General features: G+C 42.0%; 1 protein-coding gene across 1 annotated transcript; it reads right to left on the minus strand.

Annotated features, from left to right (window-relative positions):
• Window positions 1-1,008: 1,008 nt before the first annotated feature.
• Window positions 1,009-25,868, minus strand: LOC140137301 (flap endonuclease GEN homolog 1-like). Its single transcript, XM_072158943.1, has 12 exons — window positions 25,806-25,868; window positions 22,583-22,743; window positions 20,717-20,921; window positions 19,695-19,784; window positions 18,588-18,674; window positions 17,976-18,213; window positions 16,257-16,443; window positions 15,042-15,162; window positions 14,100-14,292; window positions 11,252-11,386; window positions 9,849-10,016; window positions 1,009-2,117 (listed from the first exon to the last, which is right to left on the minus strand). The coding sequence occupies exons 2-12, from the start codon at window positions 22,741-22,743 to the stop codon at window positions 1,009-1,011; spliced, it is 2,694 nt and encodes an 897-aa protein (XP_072015044.1). The 5' UTR covers window positions 25,806-25,868.

Raw genomic sequence — 25,868 nt, forward strand, 5'->3', positions numbered from 1 at the left:
CAGGGTTAATGAGATTATGAGAAGTTGTAGAGTTTTTATCATCTGTAATATTACATTCATGGTTGATTGCCTGTGCATGAACAGGATTTCCAGAATTTGAGTCTAACACTTGTTTTGTGCAATTTATATCTGACATATTTTGGTTGTCAGGTGCTGATCTATGCACAAATGAGCTGTTCTTGCTGTCAATGTTCTGATCATGGCACAAAGAGATTGCTGCTATAAAGTTTTGATGATACCCAGTATTCACCTTTTCGTGTGATTCATCTATGATCTCCGAGTCCGTAGGATCTTCCAACGCTGGGGTCTGTAGGTCCCTTGCCTCTGGTGAGAAGGTAGCACTGTTTATACAGGAATCCTCTACTCTGTGGGACTCAACTCTTTCGAATCCCTCAGCAGGTTTAGAAGCTTGAGAAGTTTGATCTTGGTTAAGTTGCCTCTGATTTTGACCCTCATTTATCTTAGATGTTGAATCTGGTATGTCTGGTGTATCTAAATCTATCGCACATGGAAATGGGCTGTTGTTTGTGATTGCACCACCTGCTATGAAGTCTTTGTTAAATCCTCCAAGTTTTGAATCCATATTTCCAGAAAGCTTTGTTAACATGGAGTCATTCGTTGCTGTGAAACTCGGTAATGAATCATGTGTGATACTAGGTGAATCAAAGAGAGACATCTGGGAATCATCACACCAATATGAACTAGAAATTGATGATGTGGTAACATCAGCTTGGTGTGTCACGCAAGATGGAGTTCCTATCATCTGACTTGAATTTATTGAGTTGATTGAATTAGGTGACACTTTGATAAGTGGTGTGACAGCATAGTTTGTTTTTGATGTTATAGTCTCACTTGTACACATTGATTTCATTGATAAGGGCGTGTCACCTGGGATTACTGTTTGTGAGTTGATCATGGATGATGTCTTTGATGCAACTGGTGTTGTGCAACTTTTTGTGACTGCTGCCGATTTATCTTCCATCTCTTTCCCATCATCTAACACTTCTGTCACATCTTGCTGAATAAGTTTGTAATCAGCAACTGCTGTGTCATCAGCAACGACGCCAATAGAGTGACTACTGTCGATTTATCTTCCATCTCTTTTCCATCATCTATCACTTCTGACACATTTTGCTGAATAAGTTTATAATCAGCAACTGCTGTGTCATCAGCAAACGACGCCAATAGATATTCTCCTGTTGCTGTAAGGTTGATATCAAAGAATGGTGAACAATCTGTGGATGTAGTTACATTCATTTGGAGTGATTTTTCTACATCTTTAAGTGATTCTTTTTTAGACAAATTTGTCACCAATGACGAAGAGCCTTCCACTGCCTGGTAGGCATTGGATGAGAAATTGTTCTCCTGGTTTTGTTGTACCGAGATGTCAGTTGTGTTCTTACCATTGGTTTTGGATTCAAGCTTACTATCTACTCTTGTATCACCTGGTGAAGCATCTGGTAAACTTTCCTCTTCTTGGGCATCATCTGAATCAATTACAATAACTTCACATTTTTGAGGTAAACCCTGCTTTGATTTCCTCACATTACCTTCACTTTGCACAGTTCTTCCAACATTACCAATCTCCTGCTCACCAATCCTTTTACTTTCCATAAAATGCTGGTTTTGTTGCTTAGACACAGAGCTAGAGAGACTAACTTTTTCTCTCCTACTCCTACCAGTACCTTTAGCAGACTTTAAACATAACCTTTGAAAAAGGGGTAACATTTCTGCTTCAACAGTGTCCTCCTCAACCTGACTCTTAGCACTATATCTAGTACCCATGCCTATTAAATCAACTGTTTGTTTCTGTTCATTCGGGCTTTCCAAACTTTTTGATGCCTCATATTCTAATAGTTCATCCAAGAATTCAAGATCAGATGAGTTAGCTGATTTCTGCACCTTTGTACTTGTTTGCTTTGTGATAGTTCTAGTTGGAGCAGTTGATAGGTGTCTCATTGCCTTTGTGTCATCCCCATCACATGAGTACTGACTTCCCTGTACAGGTTCAGAAGTAGTCCTGTATTTAGGGTGTGTTTTTTCAGATGTGGTTCTTTCATTTTTAGAATTGGTTGTCATCTTGCCAGTCGTTTGACCTGTATCTAGATGTTCTGTGTCTGTATGGTAAAAATAAAATAGAATAATTTGACATCATTTATATTTTTAAAATTGTTCATTTTTTTAAATATAATTTCAAATACTGAAGTTGCATACAGAATGTTCTCATTGGAATTGGTGTACTTTGTAAAGTTGATTACAAAGTTTCTTTTCTCAAGGAGACAAAATCATTCTTGACCAGAATTTGAACCCAAGACCTCTGGAGCTCTCACCAGTCACCACTGAGCTATCAAGAAAGCTTTCATCATGACAGTCCTAGTATCCTCAACCACTGATGTACAAAGTAGTGTGTCTTTGATCGGTAAGAACCAGACCTACAACATTTCAACTTAGAGACCATTATTCTTGGTGTGTAACCATTGAAGCATGATTTGGGATATTCCAGTTGAAATTCATACACCCCAATGGAAGACATTTCCTTTTTGAGGGAGTGTGAATTTGAAATCTACATCCCCCTGTGTGGAAGATTAAGATGTCATCCATTCCATAGGGGTTGTATGGATTTCAACTAGAATAGCTCATTTTATACGATATGTAGTAACTTTTTGATCTGTACCAAATATTGTGATTCAGTTAAGTCCCTTCTTATCCACAAGTAAGGTTTCAAATTGTAGCTGTCAAAAATCTGCACATCCCATACTTGCATCTGATTGACAGATTGTAATGCATTAAAGTAAAGCAGGTGACCTGTAAAACATGTATGGATTTTTAAATTATTGTTGAGGGACTTGGTGAAACGTTGCATGCTCTGCAGCCCACACCAAGAGCCTTAATATTTCAACCAAAACAATAGTCCCAAACAGAAATGTTTGGTAGACTCATAACCGGTGCGATCTTACCTTTCCGATGTTGATTAAGATACTTCTTGCATCGATCCCGAGATGCGGAAAAACCAATAGTCCTTTTGTCCCCCATAAATGAATAAATAACAAAACCCCCCGATCCCCCGGTGGACTCACCCAAAAGGTGACGTCACACCATATGATCGCCCCTTATCCGACTTGGGATCCCCTACTCGGACCAAACTTGTAGGGGGTGGCCGGGGTCCGGGATAATCAAATATTTTCCCCCAACGGTCGGGAAACAAAAAAGACCACGCGATCACAGACATAAACCTCCTTACTTAATAAGTTTGGTGGTTAAGAATAGCGACACTGGTTCTTACCATGCTGAGTATTCTGTATAGTCTGAAAACCTGGTACCCGTACACCACCGTATTATGATCGCCGAACAATGTCCCGGTAAACCTCCCGCCCCGTCTCTGATTACTAACGTAAACGGAAGTATCGTAGAGAAGGGCGAAGGTGGCTTCCGGGACACCGCCTGCTAGATCTCCTCAAGGGACAACCGAGCGGTATACCCAAGATGATGAGATAGCTCGTGCCGAGTGGGTCGTGGGACGCGAAACCTTCGCGATCCCCGGGACCCCACCAACACCTGGACCAGCCATTGCGACAGCGGCTGGACCGAAAGGCTCTGTAAGGGTGATGAATGCGGTCGTGAGTCCCTCGCAAGGCTTGTGTTCGGAAGAAATAGTGCTGCAGCGCCTTATCGGACACCCCAGCCTATCTTTGGCTTCAGCCGAACCTTGCCCAACCCTGGGGATTGGAGAGGGACGAATGTCGGTATGCACCGCGCCCGTTCAGATCACGAGAACAGAGCGCCGAAACAGTGTCGCTCCAGTGTTTGTGAACACGGAAGCTAACCTCGAGACCGTGTGCAACTCAGCACCGCCGTCCGAAGCCAACGCCAAACCGGAAAGCCATCTTGAGAGTTACGTATTTAAGCGTCGCTTTTGACGGAAGGTCAAAAGGGTGACCCTTAAAGTAATCTAAGACTGTGTTGGGATCCCTTAGGAGGATCACTTTCCTTTTTGGTAGACACTCGTTGAACATACCGTCGAGGCGTAGACTAATAAGGTAACCATCGGCTATGATAGTCGACCCGTCTCGAAACCTCGGTGAATGGAGAGGACAGCTGACTTATAGCTGGCCCCAGTGGCCCGCTGAAGTCTTGCTTGGAACTTTTCTGTCAGAAACTCCGGAACTAGCAGCACAGAGGCTCTAGCGGGAGAGCTATTTGTCTCATTGCACTTCCGTCTAGCCCCGGCGATGAGAAAAACAGCTTCTGATGAAAAGTATCCCTCCGCTGCGTGTTCCCTGGTAAGGGCCATGCAGCTAACTGCAGGTGCTCTAGTGATAGACTGGGTACCTCCGCTCCGGGCATCCGGAGTAGATCTGGTACCTCGGGGAGCAGAATGACAACGCAGTCTTCCCACCCGATCTTGGCCACCACCCTCATGAGTAGTGAGATCGGAGGGACTGCATAAGCTGTCATCCCTCCCCAGTCTATGGACAGAGCGTCCACGGTGAATGCTTGGGGGTCCGCGACCCTTGAGCAGTACACCGGCAGTGGATGATTGCGATGAGATGCGAACAGATCTTTCGAGGGTGGTACATCCCTTGAAGATCGTCTGAGCGACCTCGCGAGCAAGGGACCATTCTGCTGGTCCCGACACCCTTCCTCGTGACAGATTGTGCGCGAGGATGCTGGTGACGCCCGCGATGTGTATCGCTCTCATCGTAATCTGCCTGAACCTGCACCACCCTATCAGGTGTCGTGCATGCAGGCTCAATCGTGGTGGCCCGGAGTCCCCTTGTCTGTTGGGGTAGGCTACCACGGTTGTGTTATCCGTCAGGACAACGGTATGTGATTCCACGATCACCTCCTCGTAAGCGAGGGGGTTGATGTAAAACTCTGTCTCTATGGCTCCCATAGGCCCGAGACGGAGTCTCGTGGATGTGGACCCCCAGCCCCGCTTTTGGCGCTATGGTCGTCACTACGTGACATACCGGGGTGCAGGAAACCTGACACCCTGGGTCAAATTGGGCTGATGGGTCCACCACCAGAGTTCTCTCGCGCGATCTCCGACAACGGAACCGCGAGGGATATTGAGTGACGACTGGGCCTGCAAGCAGGCTAGAAGGTGTAGTTGGGTAAGCCCTAACGTAGAAACGGCAGTACAGTACGAGGTCTACCATACTGGTCATTAGGCCTACCACCTTCATCCATGCCACAGCGGGTTTTGCCCGAGACTCGCCAAGAGTCAGGCACACCGCACCATGTTAAATCACCCGCTCGGGTGAGAGCACCGAACCCCTCCGTGAGGGTGATCTGGGCCCCTACAAATAGTGGTGTCTGCGTCGGGACCACGCTGGACTTTTTGAGCTGATCAAAAATCCAGGGTCCGCACCCCACGGACTATCAACCCCATGAGACCCGTAGTCTTCAGTGGAGTGCGTCCAGTATATGAGCCAAACGTCCAGGTAGCAACTGATGTTGACACCCCTGTGCTTCAGGTACGCTGCCACCGCTCTGACCAAGAGTGTTAAACACCCTGGGAGAGATGGACAGGCGGATGGCGGTATCAAAACTGGTAATTTTGATCCTGTACCTAGAAGCGCAGATGCCTCCGATCTTGAGAGGCGATTGGCATATGCAGATAGGCGTCCGAGAGATCTAGCGATGCTGTTCCCATGCCCCTGATGGGGCAGGCTAGCACCGAGGCGAGAGTCCCCATTCTGAACCTCTTGGGCCTGAAGAACGTGTTCAACAGCCTGTGGTTCCGGATGGGGCTCCCGTCGCCGGTATTCCTTGGAGCCAATGGCTCCAAGATCACCAGTAGAACGGGGGGTAGACCGGGACAATCGCACGCTTCGAGCGAAGCTGTGTGATCCCTGTCAGTAGTGCCCGACGCTGGGGGCCGTCTGACGGCACTACTGTGGACCTCTGAAATGTGCAGGCGAATGTGGGGAGACTGGGTTGCCAGTCTGTAACCCCCACTCACCACTGACCATACCCAGGCGCTCAAAGAGATGGTTTCCCACCTCTGGGTGAAAGCCATAAGCGGTCGCCCACTGGGAGATCCCCTGTGGAAAAACCGCTGAGCCCCCAGGAATGCTCTGCCTAGCTTCCCTTGGAAGAGCGCTTGCTCTTCTTCGGGCTTGCCAGCTGTTCCTGTGCTACCCTTGCGCCTCCCAGAAATGGGTGCTGCAGAGGTAGCGGGCTCGGGTACGGTTGGTGGTGCACGGCCTGCTGAAGTCGGAGCTCCTACCCATGGTAAGGGCAGTTTCCGACCTCTTCAGAGTGCTCCCGTTGGTAGCTTCTTTGCACGGTCCTCCACCGTAGCGCAGAAGCATCCAAAGAGAAAAAGGACCCTGCCTTTCCATCGCGTTGAGCGATTGGAGTGGCAGGCCCCTCCCCGGCGCGAGTGGACACCCTATGGGCTAGGCCCATGGAGCTCTCGTTGAGGCTAGCTGTTAGCACCGCTAATAGGCTCACCTCGCGGAAGAGCTCAGATGTTGTCTGAGCATGATACGCTTGACGACATCTGGGTCCCTCTCGGGTCCCCTCAGGTAGGTCCCGTGGTCCTCCCGCGTTACACGCAGAGGAAGCGTGCAAGCACGCGGCGCCATAGCTCTACTGAGCTCGACAGCCCACGATATCTACCCGTGAGGTTTGCGGGAATGAGAGTGCAGGCGTGCCCTGTGAGGAAGCAGCAGCTGAGCATCCTACTGAAAGGATCCCCTGGTCCTCCTCCATGGACTCCCCCTTAGGGGGTGTCCGGAGGAAGATCAGTGCTGTTGCTCCCCTCGCGGGGCAGCGGGGGAAGGAGATTGTAGTGATGTCACTACCGGCCCCAGCGTCCGACTCCCTTCCCTCGCCCACAGTATCCGTATCATGCTCCGATGATGACGGTAACTGAGGACGGGCATCTGAAAGCGGGTAAGAAGGCATAACCACTGTGTGGCTCGCCGACTACCTGCCAGCAGAAGAGGGAGTACTCCCGCAAGACCCTGAGGTATCCGCCATGGCACCACTGGGTCCGCATGCTCTCGCAGCCGTCGCCCTAGCGCTAGCAGCACGGGGCCTACCCTGATCAAGATCTGGGTTAGCCCCATGCCGGCTGGCCTGGTCAACAGCTGATGTTGGTACTGCGTGACCATCGCTGGCGACACTTGCCACGGTGCTAGGTCGTGGAAGAAACACCTGCGGCGGGTACCACGGGCATACCCAGCCGGCAGCTGACCCTGAAAGGATCCGCCACCAGGGTAACCCCATGGTACTGCAGTACCAGCACCGCCTCCCCTTGTTGCCACAGAGACTGTGGCGACTAGGGCGGGTGCTGCGGTACCGGGGCGGTATCAGCGTGGGTACCCGTGAGGGTTCCCAACTGTGGACCGCTGTACCCTCGCCACACTGCGTTCCCTGTTTGGGGGATCAAGCTGTGTGCTGGCGTGGTACCGGCGCGGTACTCGCATGGGTACCCGTGAGGGTTCCCGGTTGTGTACCGCTGTATGCGTGCTTCCAGCGTAGGTGCCCGTGAGGGCTCCCGCCTGTGTACCACTGTACCCATGCCTCACTGCGCTCCCCGCAAGGGGATCAAGCCCGTGTGTATGGGTACCCGCTATACCGGCTGTCCCTTGGCTAGAGGGAGCTTGCCTAGTACCACGGGTAGCTGAGCGCAGATACCCCGATCAATCACCTCGCCACCTGAATAGGCAGCGCCAATCAATGGAGCTATGCCCTGTTGATTTGACAGTGATCGATCAAGAGAGGGTAATTGACCCATTGACGGTAATGGATCACCCACGCTCCGCTGGCTCTCGAGGACATAAGTGGGTTGTTGATCAGCTAGGCTGTTCAAGCTACTTACTGTACCCTCTAGAGCTTCGCCCAAGGTCGCTGTGTGTGGCGGACCACTCACGGCAGCTATGGGCGGGTGCATAGCGGCTACCACTGAAGTCAAGCCGTAGCTCGCCTTTGTAGCTGCCACCGAATCGCACCTGGGTCGCTGTCCCGTGAGAGACTGCGAGCCCAACCCCTGAATAATCGCCAGCCAGTCCCTGTGGACAGCCAGCAGCTATTTTAGGGCCCAGGGTATCACTCGGCGGTCCCGCCATGGAACGCTGCCGTGTGACAACCCCAGTTGGTTCTGCTAAGACTACACCCACAGCGTTAGCCGCTGTATCGTCTCTGCTGAACCCATGCATGCTAGGGTTCAACCCAGGCAAGCCCGGGGTACCCTTGCATGCTGCCCGTCGCTGGCTACTACTGTGGCTGTTTGAGCCCGTAGATATGCCTGCAACAGACGGGTGTCCTCCTGCTAAAAACCCGTGAGGATTTTCGCTAGAGGACTGGTATCCTCCTGCTACAAAACCCGCTAGGGTTTTCGCTGGTGGTTACCGCTCTGCTGCCTGCTACTTTGCTCCGACGTATAGTCAGTGCTTTCGCTGGCTGCTGAGCCTTTGGACGCGCTTAGCAGTCCCGAAGGAACCGCCTGCTTGTCCGGGGACCGGAGCCCCTTAAGCAGACCTGCCATGACCCATAGGGGCTGTCACAGCAGAATCTACCGTGATCGACTGGTATCCTCCTGCTGCAAAACCCGCTAGGGTTTTCGCTGGTGGTTACCGCTCTGCTGCCTGCTACTTTGCTCCGGACGTATAGTCAGTGCTTTCGCTGGCTGCTGAGCCTTTGGACGCGCTTAGCAGTCCCGAAGGAACCGCCTGCTTGTCCGGGGACCGGAGCCCCTTAAGCAGACCTGCCATGACCCATAGGGGCTGTCACAGCAGAATCCACCTTATCGACCTTACCAGTGCCCTTGGTAGATTTCTTCTTCGTCTTATGGCGATGACGGAGCCTATTCCAATCGTCAAGCTGGAACTCGGAGAGTCCTAAGCAAAAGAAAGACATCTAGAAGATCGTGAGCACTCCCTGTGGGTGAAAACAGAGCGGGTGTGGGTCCCGCTCCGTCACCAGGGAAGGGCAAGCCCGACAGGGCCGAGGCAAAGCGAGGAGAAAAGGGAGGGGGGGCACTACCCCCCCCCCCAACACGCGACTCAAGCCCAGTAAGCAAACCTGAGCACGGAGGCTGGTCGCTAACGTTAGTGGTAAAGTAAGGACTGGCTAACTTTATTACTAAAATGTCAGACGGGTCCCTACCAATCCCCACCGTATGAATATCTGATTAACTCGTCTTTATTGGACGGTAATGAAGACATAACGATAGAGTAATCACCCTAACATAGCAACAATAACCTACCGTACATGAAATACAATGTGTATGTACAAACATCTATTGTAACTTACAGGCTGCAATGGTTGTTTTACGTGGGAAACAAAATGAATGGCGTCAACGAAGCGGCCATTTTGAATTGCTCGTGTGTCCCGTATACAAGCGGAGGCACGATATGTAGCTAAGTTTTGGATCGCTTTTTTGTCACTTTTTCGCCAGAAAATGCCGTCAAAACTATCCTCAGCGAACAATACCGGTTTGGTTTTACCTAAGGTGTGAAACTACAACCGTAGTATATCTCGCCTTGGTCGAGAAATTGATACACAGTGCTATGAACAATCGATAGGCACGTCTGTGTCAGTCGGAGACCAAGGAGGATAAGGGACGATCATATGGTGTGGCGTCACCTTTTGGGTGAGTCCACCGGGGATCGGGGTTTTGTTATTTATTCATTTATGTGGGACAAAATGACTATTGGTTTTTCCGCATCTCGGGATCGATGCCAGAAGTATCTTAATCAACATCGTAAACGGTCAGTTCGACCGGTGTACTGAGTCTTAACCTGCGACATCTCAACATGATTTTGTACATGGATATCTTTTGTCGTTATGTAAAACCTACTTTTCAAGAATACTTTTCTTTAATATATGTTTACCTCTATGAGTAGTCTCTGCAGACTTTGATATATCTAGGGACATCACACCATCAACCAAAGCATCTACTGATGCATCATCTACAGCAGTGCTGTCAGGTGCTGATGATGGTTGCTGACTACAAGCAAGGTCTGTATCTGCTTCCAAGTCTGCCTTTTGTTTCCTTTTCCCTGTAAGTTAAACATAGTTTGTCTGTGAAGTTATAACAGGTTTTGTCTATTTCCTGCACTCTACACTCAAGGTGGGTCAGAGGAAAGCATAACCTAAAGTTTATTTGGCTTACAATTGGCGAAAATTTAAAGTCCCAACTCACGCACATGTAAATTCACATAAGCGTGCGCCAGTCATGTATTACACAAAGCAATACTATAGAAAAATTATTTAATTTGTGTACATCGTGGAACACACTCTGCGTGGCTGTGCGTTGTAAGCTGTTGTATGCAGATAACATCGCTAATATGGACACGTAGAGTAGCGTTGTACGCTTGTGTATTAGCATGATTAGTCGCGGAGTAACAAGCGTAGTTGAATGTTCCACGATGTACAAGAATTTAATAATTTTTCTATAGCGTAAGTGTTAAGCCCAACTGCGTACACGTCATTCTATATCAATACACGGTGTCATGAATGTTAAGCAAACCTAGCGTTTTGTGATTGTTCACCTTGTCTCTCATACCTGTCTAATGATTGAGCAAGTAGTGCAAATTTAGTTATGTACAAGTTTGTTTTGGGCTATAATACTGGATGTTCAATGAAAAACTGTGATATTTCATATGCTTATTCTTTTCCAGGTCAGGTTGATAAATGATCTAATTACTTGCCTGATATATTATAGCGAAGATATATATTAAAGTGTTTTGCCAGATATTTTAAATAATTAAGCATACTACTAAGCATCCAGAGGATATTATTTTGCACATGCTTGATGTAGCAGATGTATCTACACAAGGACTATGCTTAAAAAGGATTTGTCAATACATAGGTACATTAGTCTCAGGTGAAGCTAAACATATCTGGCATACCGTAAAATTCCATCTACAAGCATAATGCCTCTAAATGAGTTTTTTTGACGAAAGAGATGAAAGGCAGACACACTCCACAAAAACATTATTTGGAGGTCGAGCAACTATTATACTGATACAGGCGGCTGTATAAACAAGTATTATTGTAAGGCCATTCTATTGTAATATTTTCGTGAAAGGTGTCTGCCTTTTGAGCTCTTTCATCAAGAAAAAACGACTCATTTAGAAGCATATGATTGTAGATGGAATGCTAAGGCATGCGCCAAAATAATTTGAAAGTTTTGTGTTTGAGGGCTAACCACACTAATCTGAGGGCCGGATCTGACCTGCGGGCTGCCAGGTGAGAATCCTGTTCTAAATGTACATGCTTGTCAATCACTTACCTTTTGATTTGCTACTTTTCTTGGCTTCCTTGTCCTGCATATATTCTTTGTATTTATCAGCATATGCAGCAGCTAGCAGGTCTTCCCTTTCTATGGTATTGTAATATTGAGAGTCTGGATCCTCACCATCCCAATCTGCAATATCATAATATAATGCAGTCTTAATGAGAATGCACAATGATCAGAAAATCTGACAAAAAAAGTTGGGCAATGTCCAATTCTTTGACACAGTTGACACAGTGTTCTATTTAAGATTTTCATGTGCATGAGAATTTTAAGTGAGTAATTCATAATTTGTTTGGCATTTACAACCCTTAGCATATACCATGACTTTTGACAATGCCAACCAGTGGATAAATGTCCGTCAACATTCAAGAAAGCATACTATGCTCAACATGATCAATGCATTTGCAACCAATAGCCGAAATCCACCACCTACATCAGAGTCATCTTTCAATCAGCCCACGGCTGAAGAAATAATGCAATTCCCCTGGAAGATCTGCTACCTTCATCAGAAGACCAGATCAGCCAGACAGATGAATGTATGATTATGGGGGTCAAGTGAATGCTATGACTTTTGACAATGTCAACCAGCACAGAAATGCCTATTACCATTCAAGAAAGCATTTGAATACTATGCTCAACATGATCAATGCATTGCAACCAATAGCCGAAATCCACCACCTACATCAGAGTCATCTTTCAATCGGCCCACGGCTGAAGAAATACATGTAATTCCCCTGGAAGATCTGCTACCTTCATCAGAAGACCAGATCAGCCAGACAGATGAATGTATGATTATGGGGGTCAAGTGAATGCTATGACTTTTGACAATGTCAACCAGCACAGAAATGCCTATTACCATTCAAGAAAGCATTTGAATACCATGCTCAACATGCTCAACATGATCAATGCATTGCAACCATAGCCGAAATCCACCACCTACATCAGAGTCATCTTTCAATTGGCCCACGGCTGAAGTATACCATGACTTTTGACAATGTCAATCAGCGCATAAATGCCCATCACCATTTAAGAAAGCATTCGAATACCATGTTCAACATGATAAATGCATTTGCAACCAATAGCCCAAATCCACCACCTACATCAGTCATCTTTCAATCAACCTAAGGCTGAAGAAATACACACAATACCCCTGGAAGATCTGCTACCTTCATCAGAAGTCCAGATCAGCTAGACACACGAATGTATGGTTATAGTCATGCAAATGCTCACTAAATATGTGGCAGCATTTTGCACTGTTCAAGTGGAAGACCATATTCCCCATCCCTATTGATGAATCATCAAAAACAAAACCCAGGTCATCATCATTATTCTCTTCAAAATATTCTACACAGACATAACATGTGATTGGGACCCAAAAAAATCCTTTTGTTTCAACACATAAATGGGCAGAGGACGGTTATATCACTGGCCCCACCAGTTGCATCCTTAATCATCTTGTACTTTGTTCATATGATGAAATGCTAATTGTTGCATTAATTATTAGTATTTGTGTACTTACAATTTAGTGTGCAATGTTTTCTTTCCAAGCACTGGTTGTCCATGATAATGGACATGACAGAGTGTCTTTGATGAATTGTTTATAAAACCTTGTGAGATTCATGACTTAAATACACATATAAAGATCAATTGAGGCTCCTTTTAGCAAAAGAGTTTTTGCTGAAAAATATATCAAGTATGCGGCTACAATGTTATTGAATAATGTTTATAACAGCATTAAAACTTCATCATCAGTCAAGTCAAGTCTGCCATATATTTAATAGCAACGCAAAGTTACTATTAATATTGTCTGTGTTTTTTATATGACCACATTGGATAATTATATTTATACCATTTATTTGTGTCTTGCATTTTCCTAGGTTCCTATTGTTATTATTAGTTTTCTATTTTTTATTTCATATAGGTTAATTCTAATCAGGATTTGGCAGCTTGTTGATGATCTGGGTGCACAAGACATCGACACGCTACTTATGTAAGAAATATATACTGTTATACTAAAGCCATAACTACATGGGCATTGAAATAACTAACAACCTCAAATGGAATACACACATAAACAACATAGCTGCTCCCACACAACATAAACTATCAGTTGGGCTTTATCAGTAGAAATCTCCTGTCATGCCCTCAAGAATTAAAAGCCCAGGCTTACATATCATTGGTCAGATATCAACTAGAATACTCATACACAGTTTGGGACTTATACACACAGGTGAACTCATGCATCAGCTTGAATCCATTCAGCAAAGGGCTGCAAGGTTTGTAATGACTAATGAGGGTCTATACAGGGGAACCAATAGCCCCACAAGTATGATGGCCAAAACTTGGATGGGAACTCTAGAACACAGAGGCAAAGTGAATCAACTCACCCTTATGCACAGAACTATCCGTGGTCAGTCAGGCATTCTGGAGCAAAACCTGTCAAATGTCACTACAGAAATCTACACACTAAAGCGTTCCAAAGACCAACAAGGAAGAAGGACTATTGGGTGTACTCATACTTCCCAAACACCATCAAAGACTGGAACCAGCTTCCTCAATGAATAGTCAACATAAAAGAAACCAAAGCATTCAAGAACGTAATAAGAAACTATATACCACAACACAGCTCAAAACAATTATATCTTCTGACGTACTGCGCAAGCAAACATTCTTTCTCACCTGGTTTCGTATGAAGCATTGGAAAGTATTTCACCATTGAATAGTCCTTGCCTTTGCCTACAAACACCAAGCATTATATTGTGCTTGTTCGTACTGAGTTTGTACTGTTATTAAATATGAACAGTAGTCACCCCACCCCACCCCATATTGCACACTAGCTTACCTGGTCTTTGCCACCTCACTTCAATGCATGGAACTCCTTGTCTTGTTCTTGTTTTCACAAAACTATCCAGCACTAAGCATTTTCCCTTGCATATCCCATTGCCAATGCTAGTCAGATCATACAGGGTGATGAGAGGAAACACTTTGTCCAGGGTGTAATCTTCTGGCCAATCCATCTTAAGCAGGTTAAATTTCTGTACACACATTAAATTGTAAATGTGAGAGTTACTTCTAACCAAGGTTTTATGTTTTTACAATTTGGGTGAATTACAACAGTTTTCTGTCAATCCAAGGGAAATTTTGACAACATATGGAAATGGGGATCAAGCTGCCATTGATATGTTATAGGATGCTACTTGTGAGATTGTGCTACTTGAAAGTTATGAAAAACCAAAAATTCCAGCAGACAACCAAAAGTGTCTGCTGGATAACGTCCATGTGAAGAGTTTAGATGCGAAAAGCGATATATCCAAATATAACTCGTCATAATATGTAACACAATCTGGTCCATGGAGGCCAAAGGCAGCAAATTGGAAATTGTGGTAAAGGCAAAAATATTGTGTAAAAAACAATAAAATACATAAGAAAATAGACATCCCAAAACTTCATAACTCTAGAACCAAGAATGCCGAGCTTTGGTGTTTTCAGTATATGATAGCCTAAAGTTTGTATAATATAAGGTATAAATTATAATAACTCAATTTTCAAAAATGCTTCCTTTGGCCTCCATGGACCAGATCATGTCACTTTTAAAGAATACAGTAAGAAAATATGTGCTGTTTTTTAGTATCATAGTTTTATAAAATTCACATTGGATTTTTAAATTAAGGCTAGCATTACAGGGCAGATATTCATGGCCTTAATACAATTTAGCGGTTATTAGCTTATGCATCATAATTCTTCACATTTTGCTTATTTCAAACACTACCCACTCATTACCTACCTGGAGTGGTGTCAGTTGTGGTCGCTTCCAACATAGCGGAGATGATGGACAGACTTCATATTTGTCTAGGTACTCCCTGATGACTGGCTTGAAAGGAAATCCAGCTGTCTTCATTGCCTTTCTGTAATGTGCAGTTTTCATGAAAAAAGAAGAGCACTTATATAGAGATAATAATTATAATTCACACGGTGAACTTGGGTGGATATTGTTGTTGTATTTTTTCACTTGCAAAGCTAAGAAGTCTTACATGATTTTGCAGACACATCCTCAATACATACATGTACACTGTGTCTGTTACATTTGCCTTGTACTCAGATATGATATTTCATATGTGACACGATCTGGTTCATTGGGGCCCAAAGGAGGCATTTTAGAAAATGAGTTACTGTAATTTTTACATTATACATACAATAGGCTATCATTTATTGAAAACTTCGAAGGTCTAGCATACTTGGTTCTAAAGTTATGAAGTTTTTTGATGTCTATTTTCTTTTCTTTTTTTACTCCATATTTTTACCTTTATCTCAGTTTCAAATTTGCCGCCTTTGGCTACCATGGACCAGATCGTGTCACATATTACTTAACTAAGTTCAGGCTAGCGATTGGTATTCATCCATTTTGATTTTTATTGAAAAGCCTGCTTCCTTTTGAAATGACCAGACTTTGTAGTCCTTTTATAACATATAATAAGCCCAATCGCCATTCTAACTTCCGGTTTTTGAGAGCAGTTTTGGGACACTTTGACCTCTGACATATCGGGAAAATTTACGTAATTATTATTAATTTTCTTATTATTGTCACAATTTTGATCATTAAAAATACCAAATAATTAATTTATAAAACACTAATATTTTTAATATTTGTTTTAAATATTGTAAAACATTTTAGATTATATTTTGAACGTACCAAAAACCCAATATTTCTGAAATTTCTGAAAGGTCAAAGGACAAAGTGTCCTAAAACTGCAAAAACTGTCCTACAATGCATTGCAAACTTCCAATGCCGATTGGGCTTATTACAGATTATGTTGTATTATGATGTAGCAGCATGCGGGACACACTACACAGATTTCTTTCTTTCAATAGCATGTTTGGCCTCCATTTCACATACTATGCAATGTTGTATGGCATTGAAAAACAAAATCTGAAATTTATGTTTAAAAAAGGAATGCCCAAAATCTGATTTAAAATGTTTTCTCTGCTGAAAACTACTCACCTCATCACATCTCTTTCTACTTGTGTGATCTCTGTGTTACTCTGTGCTACATGCCATGTGCAATAACATATCACATCTTTTGGTTGTTCTTTACATGCTATATGCGTAGCACACATTCCACAGCCCTGTTTCTTGTGTTGCTTGCCTGTACCGATATGATTACATACCCGGCAATGAGATGGTTTGGCTGCAAATGAGAAAACAGAGATTGAATTACTTGGGAATTTGTAATGTGATTAAAAAAAGTGCAGTGATTTGCAAATGCACTACGCACAGGTGCAATGTCTAGACGTTGATCCACAAGCCGCAGCCCACTTTACAAGTTGTCGCTCATCACTACAACCCATATCATTCCATAAACCATTAAACAACAACATAGGGACATGCAGCTAAGAAGTGCACACCCTAAACATTTAACAATTGGCCTTGCAGCCAGAATCAGCTCCCCGAGTTTTGTACGGGTTACAACAAAACAATTAGTAGTAAGTTCCTTGTCCAGTGGGAATTTCAAGCTAACTCAATTTTTACACAAGCACATACTAACCACAACCTCTCGCACCATAGTTGAATGCCTTGTCAAATGAGCTACTTGACTGCCAAGTACTAAAAATATGATAAGACTTTTCTTCAACTACAACATTTCAGTTGATTGTGAACAGTTTTTAGAGGTTCTATAATGTGCTTTACTTGTTTAGAGCCAAATTACGTGCAAATGCCTGTGATCACAACAATTTTTGATAAAAGAAATACCGTATTTCGTCAAATAGTCGCCCCCCTCAAATAAACGCCCCACCACTTTTTTCAACCAAGATGTTTAAAAATGCCGATATTTCCATGCTATCTTGTGTAGTAAGCTTACCAAGTTGCCCACATGGTCGATAATAGTGTCACTTTTTTTTTTTTTTTTGGATTGGAAACCCGGAAGTGAACCAGAAGTCAGTGTTTCTAGTTCATAGTTCATCATTTTAGCGCGAGTTTTAAGTTTACCTAATGATTTTAACGGGAATTATCGTCATAAAACTGACCTTGAATAAACGCCCCCTTGGGAAAATTTAACGCCCCCGGGGGCGTTTATTTGATGAAATACGGTAGTCACTAACAATGTACTATAAGAATATAAGCAACACAAATACATACATCCAATAAATGAACTTAACAATTTTACTCTCAGCCTTTCAGTCAAGAGAAATGAACTTGTTTCGCCAAACTTTGATTGCAATCAAGGTATATTCATAACCTCTGTGTATCACACCATATGTGCAGCCCAATCAAATTGCTGATAAGGTGATATCACAGGACCTAAATTAGGTGATATTACTGGTATCCATCAATGACTTCCACATGTGATAGCAAATTATTATGTGGTACAATGGCTTCCGTGCATGTGCATTCATTCTATGCGAAGGAACAGTGCGCATGCATGTGACTACCATATTGCACATAGTGTGATTTTGTGCTGCTGTAACTGGTTGTTAGCAAAAGCAGTAAGTCTGTTCGATTTTTTGTAGGGTAAAATGTAAGTTGAGATTAAAAATGTTTACTTCTACAAATTTCAAAGAATCAAATCTTGATATTTTGTAATGTGAGGAGTTGAAAAGTGACGGTTATGAAATAGGTTAATAACTTTACATCAGTTATATGTCAAGCATTGTGATGAATCTAAACATTTTGCTTTGGACCGTACCTATGCGCAGTTATTAACCTCTAATCTGTACTTACACACTTGTGATAAGCAATCTGCATTAATTTCTCCATTAGCCCATTTTTCAAATCTTTCTAATACACTGACATCGTTGAGTTGTTTCATCAGTTGACATCCTTGTTCCTTGCCAACCCCTACCACACCCTTAGGGAGGTAGTCACACCCTAGCAACAATGCTAAGGCAATCAGTTTATCTCTGTCAAGACCAAGTTCTTTTCTTATGTCTGTCATGGAGTAGCAGTCTACATGAGGATCCTGTTATAGAATCAGACATTAGGAAAAAAGGTAAAATGCTTTCAGCATGGAATGAACCAGCATGACTGTTATGTGCATTGTACAATAAAGGAATGTTCATTGTGAATAAATACATAAGAAACATTTCTTTAGAAAGTTGTGCTTTTTTACATTTTGAAATTTCAGGAATTTTGACATTTTGAAAAATCAATCAATTGAAAGAAAGGATGAATATTAATACTAAAATACCGTTAAACATATATGAAAAAAATTAAAAAAGCTTCTTTTGCTATACTTTAAATCATACAAATAATAAAGAGATTTAAGTCTTCAGACCAGCTCAGGTAATTATACATCCGTTAAAATAATGTGCATCATTCTCACATAAATCTCACCTTCGTATTGAGTGTGAAATTCCTATACACTGTGTCTGCACCATAGAGAAATGCATCACCATCCTCTGTTAGACATGCATCTGCAACCTGAAAGAATTACAATGTTAAATGGTGGATGTTACAATATAAGGGCTCATATTGAAATTCCCTTATACAGGAAGGTGAGCACCATCCTGCAGCTTTCCTGTGCTAGCCTTCTTTTGTTAAAATCCTGGGCAGGGTGTATCACTGATGCATATAATCCATCCGTTTTATGACCGAGCTTTCCTGAGGTGCACGCTTAGCGAGGGAATCCTGCCTTCTTTCTGTGTGTGAAAACGTGGTAGGGTATTTCAATATGAGCCCTAAGTGCGGATAGGTTTGCGCTATTCCCGTTGCACAATGCCTAGTTGATGCGATCTGATTGTGATGATTCACCATGGCAGCGAAATTACAGCGCTTTGAACACTCTGTGATCTGTGGTAAGGCGCTATATAAATACCGACATTTATTTTTATATATTTATTTAATTTCAATTTCATTTGTGCCTGCAACAAACTTCTTGGGAGTCACCTTTGCATGTCCTACGTACAGGACACTTGGTTAATTACCCCTATAACACTGCCAGGGGGATTTGGTCGGGGTGGCTTATGTTTCCTGCACTTGCGTTCCCAAAAAATGCCTGAACGTATGCAGTCTGTGGTATTTACTGGTGTTAGGGTTAACCCAAAATACAGCCAGGGGGTTTCCGCCAGATGTGTTTCAGTTAAGTGCCAACAATGCTGAAAGGGAGCTATAGGGGGTGTATGGATTTCAATTGGAATAGCCCATTGTGACTTTTACCTTTAGACGAATCCGACGAGCCAAGTGATGGTCAGGATCAAGTCGGCTATAGCTGGGGACCATCCGTGCCAAACTAGCTTAGTTCGTTTGGATTGCATTCCAAGACGCCCACTATCGCAAGCGCATCGCACTTGCGCCGTGTCACGGGAGCGGTAAACGCTGCATGCCTGTGATACTGGCGTCACGAAAAATGGATGGAAGGCCCCAGCTAATGAGGTGTAGGAATGTGTCAAGTCGGATTTGTGTATAGAGTAAACAGGGTGTTAGAAAAGCAATCCTACTTACCTGTTGACTATTAAGTACAGCACACATAGCTTCTGCTTCCCCCTTGCTTTGTACACATGGTATACCAAGGTATGCCAACATTTCTTGACACTATGTAAAGGAAAGAGGCAATTTCAGACAAATATAAGCAGTAAAAATTAGGCATGGATGACATTGACAAGACGTGAGAATTTGGCATGTTTGACATTATGTTTTACATAAATACCTGAGGGTACATCATGCAACACTCTCACTACACAGGGCAGAAATTCGGCGAGAATCCGAAAATCCATTCTCGCAAAGATTCTCATCAACAAAATTGCAAAATTCTTGCAGAATTCCAATGGGAGAATCCAAAAGGATTCTTGCACTTGGTCGTGAATTTTTGACCCTGCTACACTTTGAAAATAACTTTTATTTACCACAAAGGATGAGCTATCTTTGTATAAACAGTACAAAAACAACCTTGATGTATATTGTAAGCAATAGCATCTATTACATTGGACAAGTTTCAAATTCTATTTAATGAATTCCATCTTCATAATCTAATCAATCCAACATTTACAAGTAAAGATTTTGGCAAATATTTTAATTAAATAAATGCTTTGCCTTAATTAGTAAGGATAGAATTTGAACTGCAGGAAAAAAACTTTGGTATCTACTCACTGATAATCAGTGTCCGAATTAAGCAAATAAAAGGGGTTGTCCCACGTACAACCAGGTTGTAATTTCTGGTTGTCCACCAAAGTTTTTGGTTGTCCGTAAGCTGCCACAATCTGAAACAACTACATGTGACCAATAAAGTGGAGTGAGTGTAGTCAATTTATGAACAATTACTCTTAAATATTTAACATTTCATCAGTTGTGTCAGGTTTGAGCAAACTAACATGCTGAAAAAGTGACTTTTGCTGTAGATCTTTCATTGTCCACCGGACAACTAGAACATTATTTTTGGTTGTCCGGTGCATGTTTTGGTTGTTATCCCGGGCGAACGGACAACCAAAATTTCGAACACTGCTGATAATCATCATATTAAATTGTACCTCTTTGAGCCAGACTTTGAAGTTAGAGCGTCCCCCTTTCTTGGTTTGCTTTGGTTGTGGTTTTGTCCCTTTGCCATATGCACCATATCTTGCTTGTGTCCTCCTAGACATCTCTTCCCACTTCAATTCAGGTGCTTCTCCATCAATTACAAATATCAACTTGATACCAAGTTGCAACAAATTGGATACACGGAAGAACAAATTTCTGTTGCAAGTATAGAAAAAAACAGAAAAACATTAAAGTGTACAAAGTTGATATATTTTCTAGTTTTTTTCTTTCACTCAATGAGGTAGAACCAAAGAGTACCAACTCTGCCATTTTTGTGTGCCCCCCCGAAAAAAAATTTCCTGGTGCTGCCACTGCTCAGGATTATTTCCCTATGCACCCACCAATCTTTGATAGGCTCGTGTTGTTGTTTGCATTCTGTGTTATTTTGCCAAAAACATTATTGTTCAATTTTGGGCTTTAGCCAACAAAAGTAGATTTATTGTAACGCGTCATGCCAAAAGCATGTGCCAATTATTGTTCCATTTTGGGCTTTTGCCAATAAAAGCAGATTTATCAAAGCATTACATTACACACAGGGTAATTTTTAGGCAGTACTATTTGGGTTTAACCTCTTTGGTTTCACCACAGTGTATTTTAAAAACTAAATGATAACTTGACAGCATCAAATCAGATAAAATTTTGGTTGATAAAGAGTTGACAATCCACTCTACAATCTACATATTTCTTGTGATCAAGGTCTTTTGAATTTGAAACATTGGATTGAGTTATAGAGAGTGCTGATAGTCTAGTGGTTTGGGCACCTGCCTAGCACACAGAAGGTTCAATTTTTTTATCTGGTGTTTGCACCTGCAGTTTTTGGTTTAGGTTGCCTTCAGTTTGAATCATTATCAGTATTGTAACACATAAAGGGGGCATTGAAGCTATGTATGATCATTTAAAATGAGTTTGGTCAATTTTTTCAAACCTGATTTTTGGCATATTTGGAATGATTACACATGTCCCAACTTACTTCTAATTGGATTACTCAGCCAAATTCATTGTGTTTTAGGACAACAAAGTAAGTTTGAATTGAAGTCTCATGACTTTAAATCCCTCATTGAACACCACAGATAAGTGGCCGTGAATTTTGTTTCATTATACCTCATTACATTGGCTTAAGGGGGTACTACACCCCTGCCCAATTTTGTGCCTATTATTGCATTTTTCTCAAAAATTATAGTGCATTGGTGACAAGTAAGATATGTATATTATAGGGCTAATGACTACTACTACTGCACTGGAAATTTTATTTCAGCACAGACAACAAGTGTGGAGTTACAGTCAAAAATGAGGGAAAACCAATATTTGATCAATAAATCATTAACTACTTGCCTTGAGTTGCTGAATTTCCAGTGCAGTAGTTGTAGTACTTGCCCCTATAATATAAATATCTTACTTGTCACCAATGTGCTATAATTTTTGAGAAAAATGCAAAAATTAGGCATAAAATTGGCCAGGGGTGTAGTACCCCTTAAAATGACCAACAAACTTTCCTGACTGTTGTCACTAATAACATTTCATATATGGCAAAGAATAACCAAATTCAAATTTGACTGAAATCGTATATATATATTACGGCCTTTTAAAGTGTCCTTTTCTCTGGAAAAAGTTATTGTCAACTTCTCAAAGATCTATACACCCTGTCAAAAATGTGCTATTTTTACTTTTTAATCAACTACTGTGCCACAAAGTCACATATTGAACACAACATGTCCATTGTGTTTACAACTTTCAATTGCCAAATGTGAGCCCTGATATATGGACAGTACACAATGATTGTGCATAGAAGGGTCAAATTGTCCATACCCAAAGCTTACCTCAAATGTGGCTTGACAACTTTCCCTTGCATGTGTTTGACAGTGATACTTTCACACACCCAGATGCTGAGATCTACTGCAATAGTTTGACCTTTGAGTGATGCAATAGGTTGGTGCTTCTTGACAGGAGCCAAGATGGTCCACAAATCTTTTACACCCATCTGGAAAAGTAAACATTTAATCCTCATCAAGAACATTAATTGCTGCACATGTCAAGTTTTTCAAATGTCCATTTGATACGGTACAGAATAAATTTGGCATTTGTTTTGCTTTGTTGTATTCAGCTACCTCTGGCTGAAAATCAGCTACCTGTTTATAGAAAGCTTATTTTCAATTAAATATTTTGTATCATTACATCAAAAAATCACCATCAGATAGCAACGTTTGCAGTTTGCACAGTTTTGTTGTTGTCAAACTCACGCCGTATCTGACGTAACTGTGTCAAATTTATGATTTTCAGCAACCGGATTCCATGAAATTGCCATATGTAAGTTTATATTCTGAAACATCGGTAATAAACTAATAATTAACATTTTGCAAGTAGTGCAAGTTGAAGTTAGTGAGATTGTGGTTTTGTATGTTACGTACAAGTCCGGTGTTGTCACTGCCTATTCAAAGGCGTATTAAACGCATGATCGTTCCCAAAGTTAAAAACTACCCCCTTATTTTGTGCGGTTTCAAGAACATTTTCAGTAATTACACAAAAACAGGTACAAATTAGCCTTAAAAATTACCCGTATTTTTTGCATTTCAAGTACACTTTTACAAAAGCAGCCTTTTTTAACATTTCAAGAACACACACCAAAGAACACAGCTAGCGACCAAACTGGGAAGTCCCTAGTGACGTAATCAGTGTGAACAAGCCCCAGAAACCAACTGGGTGAGTTCAAGTGCTGAATATTAGGAAGGCACAAAAGTTTCACAAAAGTGAAATCCGGGAGTAAATTGAGCAAGAAATGGTAAGATTTCTTGGGATTTCAATAGTGATGTGGTCGGCACCGTTTTTTATTGTCGACATGTCGATATAATTCGTATACCGACGTCGACAGTGTGTCGACATAAAAAAAAATTCTAAAAAAAAAAAAAAAAAAAAAAAAAAAATTTTTTTTTAATTTTCAAAAAATATTTTTGGCCAGAAAATCAAGTTATAGGCCCAAACTGACTTGTTATTCAAGGTTGGAAACCAGAGAAATACTGCTACTCAAAAAAAAAATGCCAATTTTTTTTACAAAGTTGGAAAAAGTTGTACATTTTAATTACTTTTGTTTCTATTGAACAGCTAGCAATGCATACTAATTCAATGTGCCCTGACTGTTCAATAGAAGCAAAGGTAATCAAAATGTACAAGTTCATCAACTTTGTAAAAAAAAATTGGCATTTTTTTTTTTTTTAGTAGCAGTATTTTCTGGTTTCAACCTTGAATAACAAGTCAGTTTGGGCCTATAACTTCTTTTTTCTGGCCAAAAAACTAAAAAAAAAAAAAAAAAAATTTTTTTTTGTCGACATGATTTTTTGATGTCGACATGTCGGCATACGTGCCGACGTCGACATTATGTCGACATAAGGCATGTCGACCACATCACTAGATTTCAACATTCTCAGGATTCACAAAAATATACCCCAGTTTTTAATTTTGATACACACCGTTATCAAAAACAACCCTATTTTGCACATAGTTTAAAAATAACCCATTTTTTCACGAAATTGGGAACGATCATGCGTACACATAGTCATAAGTGATAACACCGGGCGTACAAGAGTGTTTTCAGGAAGCTCAAATTACCAAAACCATGCTTTATGCTGACCGACTATATTGTGAGTTTTTATTAAAGTTAATTTTTTATTTCTTCTGTTACGAGCGCAATTAAACACACAGGCATGCAGGCGATAAACAATAATGCTGATTGGCCGATTGACAACAAAACAAGACGGTTTACCGCGGCAAATTTGTGGTCGGCGCGTATAAGGGGAGGAGAGGAGACCTTTTAATTTCTACGCGATCGCCGATTACCTTGACCACAGAAGAAATTAACTGTAATAGTCTAATCAACATGTACACTGGAATTACCCTGAGTAAAGATAGTCACTTGTGCTGAGCATCAAATTGGTCACTTATCGCTCACTGTTCAAAATGTGACATCTACACCAATTACAGTCCCGAAACTGTCTACTTTTTAGCCGACCTCAATTCGAAACATTTAGTGATAGTTAAAAATGCGACCCCCAACCCTTTGGTTACCTTTGGACGAATTTGTCGAAATCTCCGCGGAGTCTCCGTGCCTGAAATTCCCCGGTACAAACATCGAAAATGTCGCAATTCTCAGTTCCGGTGATGATACTATATCCGCAACCGCTGTTTTCATACATGAATATGCATATCTCTGACCCCTGTAAGGTCAAAAACGTGGCGTTGATTTCAACCAATCCGATCCACCGTTTAATAAGCAGCTTGATACTGACGTCATATCTGAGGTGACCAGGAGGCAGGAGCTACCATTTTGGTAAACTGAACTCGACTCGTGCGTTCTTTTGGTTCACATAAATCGAACAAAATTTTTAATAACGGGTAATAGTATGATTTCAATTTTTTATTAATGAAGTTACTTGTAGTTTTGAGGAATGACAAAGTTGTTTTTGGAAACTTAGATGTTTGTTTCAACTGATGATGTAGGATCGCAAGGTGAGTGAATTCGTGAAGAGATTTGCTTGTTTGAGTGATAGTAGGATAGGGATGTAGGCTAGTCCTCTGTGTTTGACCGGCTCCGACGTCTCAATTCACGACGTCTCAATTCGTACCTGCTTACCAGACAGCATACGGAACCAGATATACACTGGAATGACCATCATCGCCATTTTTTTTGTGAAAAATATATTTTATTTTTTAAATTCTATGATCTCATCATGTTCTTTCACTTTTAACGCTCAAGCCAATAATACAAATTTTAGTTTTTAACAATTTTGCTGGAATGATTGAGCCTTTTCAACACGTTTTTAAAGTTCAAGCTTACTCAGTCTAGATCCTGTAGCAAAAGCTGTTGAATTCAGCAACCCTAAAATTCAACTCGTGTCAATCACACAGCAGTGCCAGCACTGCACAGTAACCAAATGACTGTGAATAGTTCATATTTCTTCATCATGTCATTTTAAGTAACTTGGTAAATTGAGTTAAAACAAAATCGCATTATACACCATTGTAAAATTAAGACAAAATACTCATCGGTACCTTCTTTCTTTATTTTTTGTGCACAGCTGACTTTTGTAATTACCGCTTCTGTCTCGATCTCCG

The sequence above is a fragment of the Amphiura filiformis genome, chromosome 17 (assembly GCF_039555335.1).
Source record: "Amphiura filiformis chromosome 17, Afil_fr2py, whole genome shotgun sequence".
Classification (NCBI taxonomy): Eukaryota; Metazoa; Echinodermata; class Ophiuroidea; order Amphilepidida; family Amphiuridae; genus Amphiura; species Amphiura filiformis.

Excerpts from the sequence above, each read along its gene's own strand:
- LOC140137301 (XM_072158943.1), bottom strand. The coding sequence starts at position 22,743 with ATGGGTGTAAAAGATTTGTGGACCATCTTGGCTCCTGTCAAGAAGCAC. Across the intron at positions 20,922-22,582 it reads GTTGTCAAGCCACATTTGAG|AAATTTGTTCTTCCGTGTAT; the intron begins GTAAGCTTTGGG and ends TACTTGCAACAG. Across the intron at positions 16,444-17,975 it reads AGATTGCTTATCACAAGTGT|CCAAACCATCTCATTGCCGG; the intron begins GTAAGTACAGAT and ends TCTCATTTGCAG.